This window comes from Odocoileus virginianus, chromosome 16, assembly GCF_023699985.2.
Source record: "Odocoileus virginianus isolate 20LAN1187 ecotype Illinois chromosome 16, Ovbor_1.2, whole genome shotgun sequence".
In the NCBI taxonomy this organism is placed as follows: domain Eukaryota; kingdom Metazoa; phylum Chordata; class Mammalia; order Artiodactyla; family Cervidae; genus Odocoileus; species Odocoileus virginianus.
In genome coordinates, this window is record NC_069689.1 from 9,186,696 (window position 1) to 9,200,512 (window position 13,817).

At 54.3% G+C, this 13,817-nt stretch overlaps 1 protein-coding gene across 1 annotated transcript in view; it reads left to right on the forward strand.

Moving 5' to 3' along the window:
• The window catches only part of CDC42BPB (CDC42 binding protein kinase beta), a 99,972-nt gene that overhangs the window by 58,236 nt on the left and 27,919 nt on the right, over positions 1–13,817 (forward strand). Inside the window, exons 6-14 of the mRNA XM_020913531.2 lie at positions 1,807–1,900; positions 3,685–3,885; positions 5,333–5,581; positions 6,935–7,014; positions 9,147–9,313; positions 9,392–9,511; positions 10,272–10,405; positions 10,768–11,010; positions 13,067–13,177. Coding sequence (XP_020769190.1) covers positions 1,807–1,900; positions 3,685–3,885; positions 5,333–5,581; positions 6,935–7,014; positions 9,147–9,313; positions 9,392–9,511; positions 10,272–10,405; positions 10,768–11,010; positions 13,067–13,177 — 1,399 coding nt within the window. The remainder of the gene's footprint in view (positions 1–1,806; positions 1,901–3,684; positions 3,886–5,332; positions 5,582–6,934; positions 7,015–9,146; positions 9,314–9,391; positions 9,512–10,271; positions 10,406–10,767; positions 11,011–13,066; positions 13,178–13,817) is intronic.

Consider the following 13,817-nt stretch of genomic DNA (forward strand, 5'->3'; position numbering starts at 1 on the left):
TTGGTTCTTCAGGGCTGTTTACGTGTATGCTGTGCCGTCTCTGCCTCCGTCTTCCGTTTCAGTGTTCAGCTGCTTTGTCCCTGGCCGTCTTGAATTATTTGTCCCATTTTTACCTCTTTAGCTCTTTTCCTCCATTTCTTCAGTGCCTTTCATTAGATTTTTTTTTAATTTTTTAAATTTATTTTTGGCTGTGCTGGGTCTTGTTTGCCGCACAGGCTTCTCTCTGGTTGGGGAGCGTGGGCTCTACGGCGCGGGGCCTCAGGACCTGCGGCGCACACACAGGCTTCGTTGCTCTGAGGCCCGTGGGCTCTTTCCCACAGCAGGGATTGAACCTGTGTCTTCTGCATTGGCAGGCGGATTCTTCACCTTGAGCCACCAGAGCGGCCCTAGATTTTTATTTAAATTGACTCTTCTTTGTCATCTTCCACATTAGTTTTCATTTCTGTTAAGATTGTCTTTTTCTTCTGTTTCTCCCCTGGGTTAAATCAAGTCTCTTTTCTCTTCTCCTTATTTTTGTCTAGGTCTGTTCTTTTGTTTTGCCATGCCGCGCCGCATGTGGGATCTTAGTTCCCCGACCAGGGATCAAACCTTTGTCCCCTGCAGTGGAGGCGCAATCTTACTAGAACACCAGGAAAGTAGTTTTTATTTTTCTGACTCATTGAGGGATTCTTTTGTTTTCTTTTTCATATTCCTGAGTATTTATTTAAGATTTATTTCAGTTTGGAGTGCTTTGCTAGAGGTTTGTTTTTTTTTCTTCTTGCTGTGCTTTTTTTGAATTAATCATCTTTTGCTCACACGTGTTTGTGAGACCTACCTGTGTTGTTGGGAGTAGCATTCTGTCAGGCCAGAGTGGCCCGGCCTCTTTGTCCATTCTGCAGGTGGACTTGAGGTGGTCCAGGCTCAAGCCCCCTGCAGAATGTGGGTCTTGTCACAGCCCCTCTTGGCGGTTGTTACCAGTTGTGCTGCTGGGAGCATCCTTGGCTCTTCTTGGTGAACACCTTCCTTTTCTTTTGTCATGCTGTTCAGTCACACACACTTACTCTGCCAGGAAGGAGGACTAGTCCCTTGACATCCACCACACCGCCCCGCACTCCCCGCCCAGTGTTGGCCAGCACACACGACAGCCGGTAGCATGGCGGGTTGAGTGAGATAGAGCTCACTTTCCTGCTGCGGGGTAACCAGCAGACTGCTCCGCTCCGAGCTTCCCTGTCGTCATCTATAACATGCACTGTGGGGCAGGGCCCGGGGTGCAGGGTACACGTAGGACACCGACTGTCTTGCCCCAGCTCCTCGCCCGACTCCGTTAGGCATCACGTCCCGCTCAGGTGTCTCTTCTTGGGTCCCGGCCACCGGGCCCCCTTCACACCTGTGCACGCAGGGCTGCCTGCTCTGCTGTCTCTCTCTTTCTTCGCAGCAGCTGCCGCACGGCTTGTGCTCTGTGATCGATGCCGAGGCCCTGTGTGGCATGTCTTGTGTGTTCATGTCCCGGTGTCCTGGCTGGAGGGAGGCTTCCTGAGCACAGGCGGTGCGGTCCAGCCCCTGCCTGGCCCCGGGTCAAGAGCAGCGCCCAGCACGGGGGAGGCCTGGGCTGGTGGGTGGGGGCGGGTGGGTCTGTGGCTGGGTCCCAGCGGTAAATGGGGGGGTTCACCGCTGCTGCCCACATACCAACCACTGCAGGGGACGCTCTCCTGGGTCCTGTCGTGACGTACTAGCGCTTCCTCTGGTGATTCTCTGCTAGTGGAGGGCTGTGACCTACCTAACGTGTTGCATGGAAATCGTTAATTTGTGTGTTTATTCTACTAACAGAGACATTAAACCTGACAATGTCCTTTTGGATGTAAATGGTCATATCCGCCTGGCTGACTTTGGATCCTGTTTGAAGATGAATGACGATGGAACTGTAGGTATTTTTGTTGACACTCTTCCATTTGGTCTTGTGGTTTGCTTGCAGTTAGAAGGGGCTTATTTACATTTTCAATTTGATACAATTAAGAAACCAAGTTTATTAATGTAAATTAAGAAGGTAAGTCCATTTAGAAAACAGTTGAAATTTTCTATTTACAGTTAAAACATCTCGATCGCTTTTTGTGTTCGAGGAGGTGATATGTGTGCCTTCTGCAGAGGGGGGTCAGGTGTCCTCATACCCCCAGGCGGCCCCTGGTGTGCCAACCCGCGGTGAGGGAGAGGCAGCCCCGGGTCCTCCTGAACCGGGTGTCGATGCCTTCTCGTTCCTGCCTGGGGCAGGACTTCCTGAACGGGAGTCCTCCATACCCCCTCTTCCCAGGGCCAGTGGACACTCCCACTGCAGAGCGGGAGGACGCCCCTGGAGTGGCCGTCAGGGCCCAAGGAGGCTGGGCTTGGGCCGGGTAAGAGCCCCCCTGGCCGGGCGGCCTCGATACCCCCCCCCCCCCCCCCCTGACTCCAGCACGTGGCTCTGCTCGTCAGGGACTCGTCCGCATCCTTCCCGGTGGCCCCGGTCGCAGTTTGAGTTTTAGGTGTTTTGGGAGTCTTTTCTTTAAAATCTACACGCGTCATAAAGTCTACTGTCACTGCTTCTCCAGAGAGAGCAGCCCCTCCCGCACTCCTTGCTGTAGGTTTTCAAGCCTCAATAAAAGAACGTAAAGCTGGCAGCACTTGACGGTGTTTTAAAAAGAGTGAGTCGGTTTACTCACTCTCTCTCCACAAAGCCAGTCTCTTATTTCTAATGTGATGGGTCTGTTGGTGCTGTCCCCAAAGCCAGTCTTCTAACGAGGGAGCACGGGCCTTGGTCTGAACCCGCGCGCTGGGCACCTTTCTCAGGGGCTCACCCGCCTTACCTCCCGGTAGCTGTCCCCTGCTGCCCTGTCTGACTCCTGAGGACTCCCCGCTGAGTCCTGCCGCCGGGCCCTGGGCTGTGACTGGGGAGAGGCTGGCCTTTTCGAGGACGGGCCTTCTTGACTCTTGTCGCGTCTTGCTGACCCCCAGTCCTGTGGACTCCACGTGCTCTGAGGCCGGTCTGTGACCCACCTAGGGCGTGTCCAGCACCCAGCTGATCCCTGGACCTACTGCCAGACGTTCCAGTTTGGAGCTTGAGGGTAGGGTGTGGGTGAGCAGCCCAAGCTTCCCCTGGGAGCATGTCAGAAAGGCAGTGTCTTTAGGATCTCTGTCTCGTAAGCGCGTGGTGTCTATGCACGTACAAGTCTGAGGAGACCTGGCCTGGATGCACGGGGTGCCCGGACCACACTGTGAGCCGCGATGGCAGATGTGGGGCTCCAGTGCCCTGTAGGGCTGGGTGGGCATCTAGGGACTGAAAAACCCAGCGGGCAGGAGAGTCTGGCACATTCTAGAAACTGCCCGGTGTTTAGCGCTATAAATAAAGCTCTAAGTTGTGTCTGACTCTTGCGATCCCATGAACTGTAGCCTGCCAGGCTCCTCTGTCCATGGAATTCTTCAGGCAAGAATATTGGAGTGGGCTGCCATTTCCTTCTCCAGGAGAACTTCCCTATCCAGGAATTGAACCCAGGTCTCCCGCATTGCAGGCAGAGGCTTTACCGACGGAGTTACACGGGAAGCCCTGGTTTAGTGCTATAGGAACATCATTTGCATTGAATTTTTCATTATGAGGTTTTTAAGTCATGACCATGTGCAGGTTTATCCTGTGACGTCCTTGGGTTCCCCTTCACCCTGCCCACCCTCTCCCCTAAGGTGCAGTCCTCCGTGGCCGTGGGCACCCCGGACTACATCTCCCCAGAGATCCTGCAGGCAATGGAGGACGGCATGGGCAAGTATGGCCCCGAGTGCGACTGGTGGTCTCTGGGCGTCTGCATGTACGAGATGCTGTATGGAGAGACCCCGTTCTACGCTGAGTCCCTTGTGGAGACCTACGGGAAGATCATGAACCATGAAGTAAGCCGTCACACTCCCCCCGTGTGTGTCCAAGTCCCTGTGGGAGAGGGACCGTGGGGCAGGCTGGGCGGCCAGGTGGGTGGGAATTGCCCGAGGGGGCTCTCGGGCCACTGTCGCCTGCGCGCCTGCCCCTTCCGTTAGACGTCGGCTCTGCCGCTCCAGCCTGCTTGCCCCGAAGTCGTCGTAAGGAGTGGGTCACACGTCTCAGCACAGTAGTGCTCTTGGTCCTTTGTTGAGCCTATTCTTTCCCTCCTGCTTTTCTGCCTTTACCCAGCTATTCACTTTTCACTTCTATTTCCCTCATTTTCTGTTTATTAATTCTTGTGTCTAATGTTTTTGTCATCTGTGTTTTTTCTTTTTACCCCTCTTTCCCTATGTCCTTCTGACGCCAGGGTCAGCCTCTCTGCCCGTTGACTCATGGCACCCTTCACCCCTGCTTGGTCACTCACCCAGACAGGTGCTCACTTGTCTGCTGTCTTCCCCTAGCCTGGCCCCCCAGTATTTGCTCAGATAAGGAGCAGATTAACATTAAAGTCCTAAAGCATCTTTCGTTTAACTCTAAATCAAGGAAAGTTATGCCTTAAAAAAGTTTTTTTCAAAGTAGAAATACATATTTATTTATAAATTAATACATACTATTAAAAACTTCAGACATGCCGAAGTGCATGCAGTAAGTTGATAGTGAAAGTCACCCCGTGAACTTCTCGTGATGAGCGTGGTTAAGGTAACAAGTGGGACTTGGTTACATTCTAAGACCTGCGGTCCCTGAGCGTCTGCCACCTGTGGGGCCCACCTGGTGGTCTTCGAACACCATGAGGCAGCACTGCTGTCCCTTCTAGAGATTACGGGACCGCAGGGGCGGCTCGGCCTGCCGGTCCGCAGTGCCATGGTGGGTGTGTGGCTTTGTGAACCTCCTAGCGTGTGGGAGCGGGGGACTGTCTAAATAAATGGTATCACGGTCACATATGGGCAGGGTTCCAGCCATCTTTCTACTCAGTGCTCAGAGGCAGACCTTACCATGTGTGTGTGTGCACTGTATCTTGTAACAAGTCCCTCTTTGATGAGCATTGAGGTACTTTACAATTTCTTTGGTCAGAGTAGAATGGCGTCACGAACATGTCGTGTTTTCTCACTGATACTGTTGGCAAAATGCGTACTGAAGGAAGTGCTCGTTTTTCTCCCACCTACAACCTGTTGTCGGTGTTCTTTGCCACCTTGATAGGTGAAAATTTATCACCATTTTAGTTCACATGCAGCGTGGTAACAAGGCTGCCATGAGTAAAACCGGCGAGTCTAAGGGTTTTCTGAAATGAAGCTTCATTAGCTTCGGTTGCACTTGGTTACTGGGACATAAAAGTGACTGTGGCTCTGGAGCTGTTGCCTCTGCTCTGTTCCCTGTGATGTCTGTGCACCTTGGAGTCCTCTGACTGCCCCCCTGCCCCCCCAGGAGCGGTTTCAGTTCCCTTCCCACGTCACAGACGTGTCCGAGGAGGCCAAAGACCTCATCCAGAGGCTGATCTGCAGCCGGGAGCGTCGGCTGGGGCAGAACGGGGTGGAAGACTTCAAGAAACACGCCTTCTTCCAAGGGCTGAACTGGGAGAACATCCGGAACCTGGAGGCGCCCTACATTCCGGACGTGAGCAGTCCTTCCGACACGTCCAACTTCGACGTGGACGACGACGTGCTGAGGAACATCGTAAGTTTGGCGGCGCCCTGCCCCCTGCGTTGTGTCACAGGTCTGCCTGTGCATGGCTTGCTCATCAAGGTGGTGAATCTGAGAACTGTGCCAACTTCCAGAAACTTTGGCGGTTGTCTCAAGGAATGCACCTCTCATTCTAGCCTTCAGCTTGGTCCTTAAAGCGATGGCTTACTCAATTTTAAATAGCTGTTCTGTTTTAGGATTCATCAGAATTATTTTGATGCCTTTGTGCCTTTGCAAACAGTGTCACGTGCACTGCCGCATCAGTGTCCCTTCTGCCCTGTCCCCCTGCCAGGAGCCTGCCTGCGGCCCCACGGTGGTGTGGGTCTCTGGGTCTCCACTCCTCCTCACTGTCCCTGTGCCTGAGGACACATCCGCTCTTCTGCTGTCACATGTGTTCAGCATGTGCATGACCGTTTGCTCACACGGCTGAAGGTCGGGAGCGACAGGGATGAGAGGCCAATTTTGAGGCGCTGATGTCTCAGATTGTGGGTTTTCCACATTGGGCGCTGGCCAAGGGGCCCATCTGGTATCTGACCTGGTCTCATGGGGCCGCTGATAAGCTCGTCATTGTACCTTTTGGGCCCAGAGAGTTTTTGCTCATGTCTTGTGAAATTATTTTGTTCTCATCAGACTCGGCATTCAGTACGCATTACTCTGTACATGAGTCTTGGGGATAGAGAAACTGAGGTTTAACCAGGGAAAAGAAAAATGTGTTTGATTTAGAGGCTTTAGAGGCTCTTTCTTAGTAAAATAAGAGTGGAACTTTAGATGATGTGAGGAAAGACTGAGGAAAGTGTTAATATTATTGTTGAAAGGATTTTTCCTGAACTTCAGATAAACGTGTTTCCACACTGAAATTTACCAGATAAATAACTTTGCTTTTATTTTTAATAGAGAAGTATCCTCAAAGTGAAAAATAGCAGTAAACCCATGTGAAATAGTCTCCTTTTGGGTTCCAGACCCCGCTTCTGCCTGTGGCCTGTTTCAGGGCAGGAACCCAGCGCCCCTGCCTCTGCCCCACATGCCCCTGCCTCTGTCCCACGTCCCCCCTGCTCAGGGTCATGGTGAGCGGTGGCTCCTGCTGCTTTAGAAGGTTCGCAGTTACCTGATCGCAGTTCAGCCTGTGCGTGGCTGTCTCAGAAGCAGTGTGTTTATCCCCTTCACGGCCCCTGCTTTGGTCAAGCCGGGAATGAGGAGGGAACCAGCCGGCACCCGGCCCCACGCGGGCAGTGTTCTGGGAGGCCCCGTGGGGCTCCCGCTGCGCCCTGGACTCCCCTGTGACCCTCTCCTCTCCTGTTCTCCGCTTGTTTGAACGTGGTCTCACTCGTGTCGTGTGTTATCCTGCAGGAAGTGTTACCTCCAGGTTCTCACACGGGCTTCTCTGGATTGCACTTGCCGTTCATCGGGTTCACGTTCACCACAGAAAGGTGCGTCATCTGCCTTCCCCACAGGCGGGGGTCTTCCCGTGGGGTGGGTGAGCTTCCGTGTGGGGCCGAACCCTGTCAGAGCCGGGGACTCTGACGTGTTCCGTGCTTGAGGGAGCTTCTCTTCTAACAACCCGTTAAAAATGTAAAAACTGTTTTTACCTCAGACTTGAGGGGGTTCGGCCGCAGGCCCTCGTTTGCTGACCCCCGACCGCTGCAGGCCATCAGCTGGGCAGGGTTTGTGTGGGTGGGACACCAGGGGCCGTGGCCGGCGGCGGCGGGGTGTCTGGTCACACCCGGCTGAGCGTGCCCTTCGTCTGCGCTCTGCTGGCTCTTGTGGGGATTTTCACTGCAGCTCCAGGGTTTCCAGGGGAACGGGGAGGGGCTGTAGACGAGAGCCGAGCCCTGCCTGTGAGCACAGCCCTGGGAGCCCCGGCTGGGGGTCGTGTGTGTGGCCTGTCTCCAGGGGGGCCTCTGGCAGAGTCATGGTGCCCGTGGTGCTCTTAACTCAAGGACACTGCAAAAAAAATAAAAAGGACACTGCGCCAAGAAGAGGGGGCTGAGGAAGAGAGGCGGTAAAATAAGACAAATGGGGCTGCCTCGGCACCTGGAGCGAGGTCACTGAGCTCGATTCCTGGCTGCTTCCAGCCACGGGTGCCTGAATTAGTATAAGTTTCTGCGGAAGCGGCCTACTTCTGCTCGAGCCTGTGAAAGTGCTCTTAAGGTGTGAGATGCCGGAGTTAGTAGCACTTAGGCCAAAGCAGTGGCGGATGCCTTCCAGCCCAGAGGAGGCGTTCTGGGTGCGCTCGGCGTGCTGACTTACTAGCCCTTCTGCAAGGCTCTAGACCTTTCCACCGCACTCAGCGTACGGCGTGCCTGTCACACCTGTGGGCCCTCCCACCGCACTCAGCGTACGGCGTGCCTGTCACACCTGTGGGCCCTCCCACCGCACTCAGCGCACGGCGTGCCTGTCACACCTGTGGGCCCTCCCACCGCACTCGGTGCACGGCGTGCCCATCACACCTGTGGGCCCTTCCCCCGCACTCGGAGCACGGCGTGCCCGTCACACCTGTGGGCCCTGGGCCCCCAGGGAGGCTCCAGGTTTGTCAGGTTGACCCAGGGACCTCTTCCTGAAACAGACCCCGGCAGTGCTGGCTGGCACAGCACCCTTGGGCCACCTTTGAGAAACACCAGCCAGGGCCTCTGTGAGAGAGAGAGAGAGGGAGTGTGTGTGTGTGTGTGTGCGCACACGCACTCCCTGTGAAGAACTCAGAAACGCCCCTGACTGCCCTTCTGTGTGTGTGTATGCGTGTGCACACACTCACTCCCTGTGTGGAACTCAGAAACGCCCCTGACATTGTCATCACGTTAAAAGCAAGAGGAGCTAAGTGGATTGTCCCCAAGTTCAGCTCTGATGGAGAAAACCTTCCTTGGCCTGAATCTGTGCATCAGAGTGCGCTCGAGCGCAGGCGCGTCGTGAGTCGCTGATGGCTGCTGAGGACCTTGGCTCTGGTCCAGGGGCTGGACCTGAAGGAGCCATGTCGGGTGTTGACAGTTTGCGGGGGACGGCCAGGGCAGAGCCAGCACACCCTCACCCCTCACCCCGGGGTGAGCCTCGGGGCACCCCTGCCCACAGCCCCGCCAGCCCAGGTCCTCTTGCAGGAGGCCTTCTCCTTTCAGGGGTGACTTAGAGATTACACTGCGTCATCACAGCAAAGTGAATCCACGTTGTTTGTTCAGTCACTGAGTCACGTCCAACTTCTGCAATCCCACGAACTGTAGCCCACCAGGCTGCTCTGTCCATGGGATTTCCCAGGCAAGAGTACTGGAGTGGGTTGCCATTTCCTTCTCCAGAGTCAACTGTACTTCAATAAAAAAAAGAAAGGGAATTATACTTCCCAGCCCTCCAGAGGTGCTTTATCTGACCAGTCCTCTCCACTGCCCATTGTCACCCAGTGGTTTGCAGTAAGGAAGGCTCTTGTCTAATTTTGGCTCCATAAACAATAGTCTTTTTCACAGCTGATTTTGTTTGCCAATTTGAAAAGGCTTATCTTTTACCCCAGGAAGTTTCTAAACGCTGATGAAGTCCCTGTAAAGTCTCGGTGGGTGAGAACATGCTGTTGCTTTATCTGCAGCTGCTTCTCTGACCGGGGCTCTCTGAAGAGCATCCTTCAGTCCAGCACACTGACCAGAGACGAGGGCGTGCAGCGCGATCTGGAGGCCAGCCTGCAGGTGGAGGCTTACGAGAGGCGCATCCGGAGGCTGGAGCAGGAGAGGCTGGAGCTGAGCCGGAAGCTGCAGGGTGAGAGGGCGGGGCCTCCGCTCGGGGGACACCCCCCCACCCCTCCCCCCGCCACGCTTACACACATCTCCTCCCCAGAGTCCACACAGACTGTCCAGTCCCTCCACGGCTCAGCCCGGGCCCTGGGTGGCGCAGCCCGGGACAAAGAGATCAAAAGGCTGAACGAAGAGATCGAACGCTTGAAGAATAAGATAGCAGGTGAGTGTTCTAAGGTCACCCTGCTTAGTCTCTATTCTCAGATCTTCCTTTCTGCAAAGAACATTCTTGGAGTCCTTTCCATTGGATGGGAAAGCAGGGGTGGGGAAAGTTAAACTTTAGTAAAGAGTTCTGGTGTTTTGCCACTTTATTTAAAATTATTTCTCTAACGTGCTTAACTTTAACACTGTAGAAACTGGTTTGAGTTGTGTCTATAGAATCAATGCTTTATCTATGACCTCTCTGAGTATTTACATTTTTCTCTGTTAATTCTCCTCTTTGTCACTCTGAGACAGAACTGCCGTAACTCCTCTCTTTCTGGAGCTCTCACCCACGGCTGGGTTTCCTCTTCAGTGTTAAAGTGCTAGATCTGGTGTCACCAGAGTGCATATTCTGTGGCTCCCAATTATCAAAACTTCCAGAAGACTCAAGGCACCTATAAGTCCCAGCCCTTAGCCTGACACGTGGGTCGGTACTATACCTGACTCATCTCAAATCAAACCCGAGTCAGTGGCTGTCTCTCTGCTTCCTTCTGGGACCCACCACCCTGATCTGAGAAAAGGCTGCCATTGATAGCATTACTCACCGGAGCCCTCCTGCACCACCCAGCTGTGCTCGTTACACAGGAGCCAGGGCGGGACTGGGCTCACGTCCCCAGGGAGAGCGTGTGGACACACGTCAGAGCCAAGTCTGCTGGGTCTGTCAGGTGTGCCGGTGGCCATGCGTGTGCAGGGGAACCTGACTTGTTTCCTGTTTTGCTCAGATTCCAGCAGGCTGGAGCGGCAGCTTGAGGACACGGTGACTCTCCGCCAGGAGCACGAGGACTCCGCGCAGCGGCTGAAGGGCCTGGAGAAGCAGTACCGCGTAGTGCGGCAGGAGAAGGAGGACCTCCACAAGGTAGGCAGGCCCGTCTGTGGGGAAAGCGCGTGGTTTCGCAGAGTATGCAGTTGCGTTCATGGGGGTGTCGGAGACTTGCAAGCCTCATCTGCCTCTGTGATCGTGTGATGACACGGGAGATGTCGGGACTCCCTCGGCAGACAAGCCTGGGTGCCTCACGGGGGCTCCCTGGGCCCAGGTGGCCTTCAAGCTGTGCTGGGGCTGACAGAGGGCCTTCCCGGGAGCTCAGTTTTCGGGGCCGAGGCTGCAGCCTTTCACCAGCATTTGCTGTCACTTCAGCGCCTCGCCACAGCAACAGGTGACGCTCCTCACCTTCGGTCCTTGTTAGGCAAACATAACAGCCTGTAATTCTCTGTGTTCAGCAACTGATCGAGGCTTCCGAGCGGTTGAAGTCGCAGGCCCGGGAGCTAAAAGACGCCCACCAGCAGCGGAAGCTGGCCCTGCAGGAGTTCTCGGAGCTCAACGAGCGCATGGCCGAGCTGCGCTCCCAGAAGCAGAAGGTGTCGCGGCAGCTGCGGGACCGGGAGGAGGAGGTGGAGGCGGCCATGCAGAAGATCGACGCGCTGCGGCAGGACGTCCGCAGGGCCGACAAGGGCCGGAAGGAGGTAGCATCTTGGGGTGTCAGGGCCGTGTTGGTGGGGCACCTGGAGGGTCCCCATAAGGCGGCTTTGAGAGCTCAGGCTGCATCCCGTAAATCACTGGGAAGTTAAATGGATCTTAAATTTCATGTGAAGCCAAGTAAGTTGCTCTGCCAAGTGTTTCTCTTGTGGTTCTCAGCCCTTCATACATATTTGTGAAATTATTAAAACAGGTCCCTGTAGTAGTAAAATTTTAAAGTAAAGCAGAGGGCTTTGTGCACGAGAAGTACCATAGAAACACGCCGTGACGTGACGTGGCCTGGCCTCCGAGAACTGAAGGCTAGAAGGGGTGGAGGGCCAGTCTCAGCCCAGCTCACCTCAGGGCAGTGTCCTGAGACTGACTCGCAGAAGGTCACCAAGGCCCCAGAGATCTTTTGTGTATGTGGTTATGGGCCTTAATGTTTAACAGCTTAGGAGTTAAAACTGAAAAATGTTCAACATAATCACAGACTGATTCAGTTTGGTTCATTTCAGTCGCTCAGTCGTACCTCACTCTTTGCGACCCCATGGACTGCAGCACGCCAGGCTTCCCTGTCCATCACCAACTCCAAGAACTTGCTCAAACTCATTCCATCAAGTCGGTGATACCATCCAACCATCTCATCCTCTGTCAGCCCCTTCTCTCGCCTTCACTCTTTCCCAGCATCAGGGTCTTTTCCAAGGAGTCAGTACTTCCCATCAGGTGGCCAAAGTATTGGACTTTCAGCTTCAGCATTAGTCCTTCCAATGAATGTTCAGGACGGATCTCCTTTAGGACTGACTGGTTGGATCTCCTTGCAGTCCATGGGACTCTCAATAGTTTTCTCCAACACCACAGTTCAAAAGCATCAATTCTTCAGTGCTCAGGCTTCTTTATGATCCAACTCATATCTATACACGACTACTGGAAAAACCATAGCTTTGACTAGATAGACCTTTGTCGGTAAAAGAATGTCTCTTGCTTTTTAATGTGCTGTCTAGGTTCGTCATAGCTTTTTTTCCAGGGAACAAGCATCCTTTAATTTCATGGCTGCAGTCACCATCTGCAGTGATTTTAGAGCCCAAGAAAATAAAATCTCTCACTGTATCCATTGTTTCCCCATCTATTTGCCATGAAGTGATGGGACTGGATGCCATGATCATTTTTGTGCATTTCTTTAATGTCTGATTTAGTAAAAAGCACCCAGGTTCTCATATGCGTTCTCGTTGTCTGTAGTGATAACCTTTTCTGTATAATTTACATGAAGAAAACCCAATTCCTAAGATAGGGAATTAGAGGAGGAAGGCGTTGCAGACCTTCAAGGGTCTTAGGACGCCACTTTGAGAACTGCTGTCCTAGATGGTTCCATATGTTCTGCTCTTAACAGGCAGCATATTTCCTGCAAGGCTTCCTGTAAATTTCTGTTGGGGTTCCCTCAGTAAGCTGCCAAGAGGACCTGGAAGTACCTGCTCTGTTCCATGCATGTTCAGGGCTCTTAGTCCTTTGGCTTCAAGATGCCTGTGTTTTCTTCTTAGACAGCTGGTTCTGCAACCCCAGGACATTTGTGTTAATAATCACAGCCAACTGCAGCTCTCTACACTGAACCCCTGGTTGGGCACAGCCCTTCGGTTCTGGGGGTAGCCCTGCAGCCAAAGCAGCTGGGCCCGGGGCGCTCAGCTTGAGGCGGGGTCATGATGCACAGACCTCATTACTCTCCACGCTTGTGTGTGTTTGGAATCTCCCATTTGGACAATGAAGCTGTGTTCTGCAGGCATCAGAAGTCCCTGTTTTCACAAACTTGTATTTTTTCTTGAAATTTAGTTTCAGTTTATCAGTTTAAATTAGAATTTAAGCTAACCAGCCATTCCAGTTAAGTCTGGAAGTGTATTTCGGAAGTGTATTCCTTTCTCAGCCGTTAATTTAGGATGCAATCTGAGGGAGCGTGAGGAATCAGGAAGCTTTCTGGAGGCTTGGTTCCCTGGAACGTGCCCGCCCCGGGAGGGGGGGCGCCAGCCGCAGTGGGCCCAGCGGGCGGCAGTGAGCAGCTCTCTTCTCCCTCCGCAGCTGGAGGCGCAGCTGGAGGACGCGGTGGCCGAGGCCTCCAAGGAGCGCAAGCTACGGGAGCACAGCGAGAAATTCTCCAAGCAAGTGGAGGGCGAGCTCGAGGCCCTCAAGGTAGCGCCGCCAGTCTCCCCACTGAGGGAGCGGGGCCAGGCATGGTCCTTGGCGGCCGCTGGGTGGGAGTCCCGGGAACCCGGCGTGGAAGCTCGAGGGAGTTTTTCGCTTTTCAGAACCAGAACCTTCACTTGACCTCCTAGAGCCAGCCCTCGTACACCAACCCCTCTTGCTTTCTCTGTGTCTTGGTCTGTGAATTCAGTGCAGGTCATTCTGGAAGGGCTCCTCACAGCCCAGGTCCTGCTGGTTGTCCGCAGAGGGGTGGGGAGGGCTGTAGGCGTTCTCTGTTAGCTGGGAGACCTCAGGGACGGGCCTCCACTTCCTGAGCCTGTCTCCTCATCTGTGAAGTGGAGACGGCGGTCTCCTCTCCCTCACAGCTGGCCCTTCGCCTGGACTTGGCGCCGTGACCGCGTCTCCCTGTCCCTCTCTTCACCTCTGTAGTCTGCCCTCTCCAGGCAGCTTGTCACTCCAGACTCGGAGCCCGTCGGGTCTCTGCTGGCTGCTGATGGCTGCCCCTGGCTCTCGGATAACCCAGCCCCTCCCTCCAGCCTCCGCGGCGCCCTCCTGCTCTCCAGCCTCCTTCAGCTGCCCCCCACCCCCACGCTCAAGACCCTCCTAGCCTGACAGCTCAGTGCCCCCA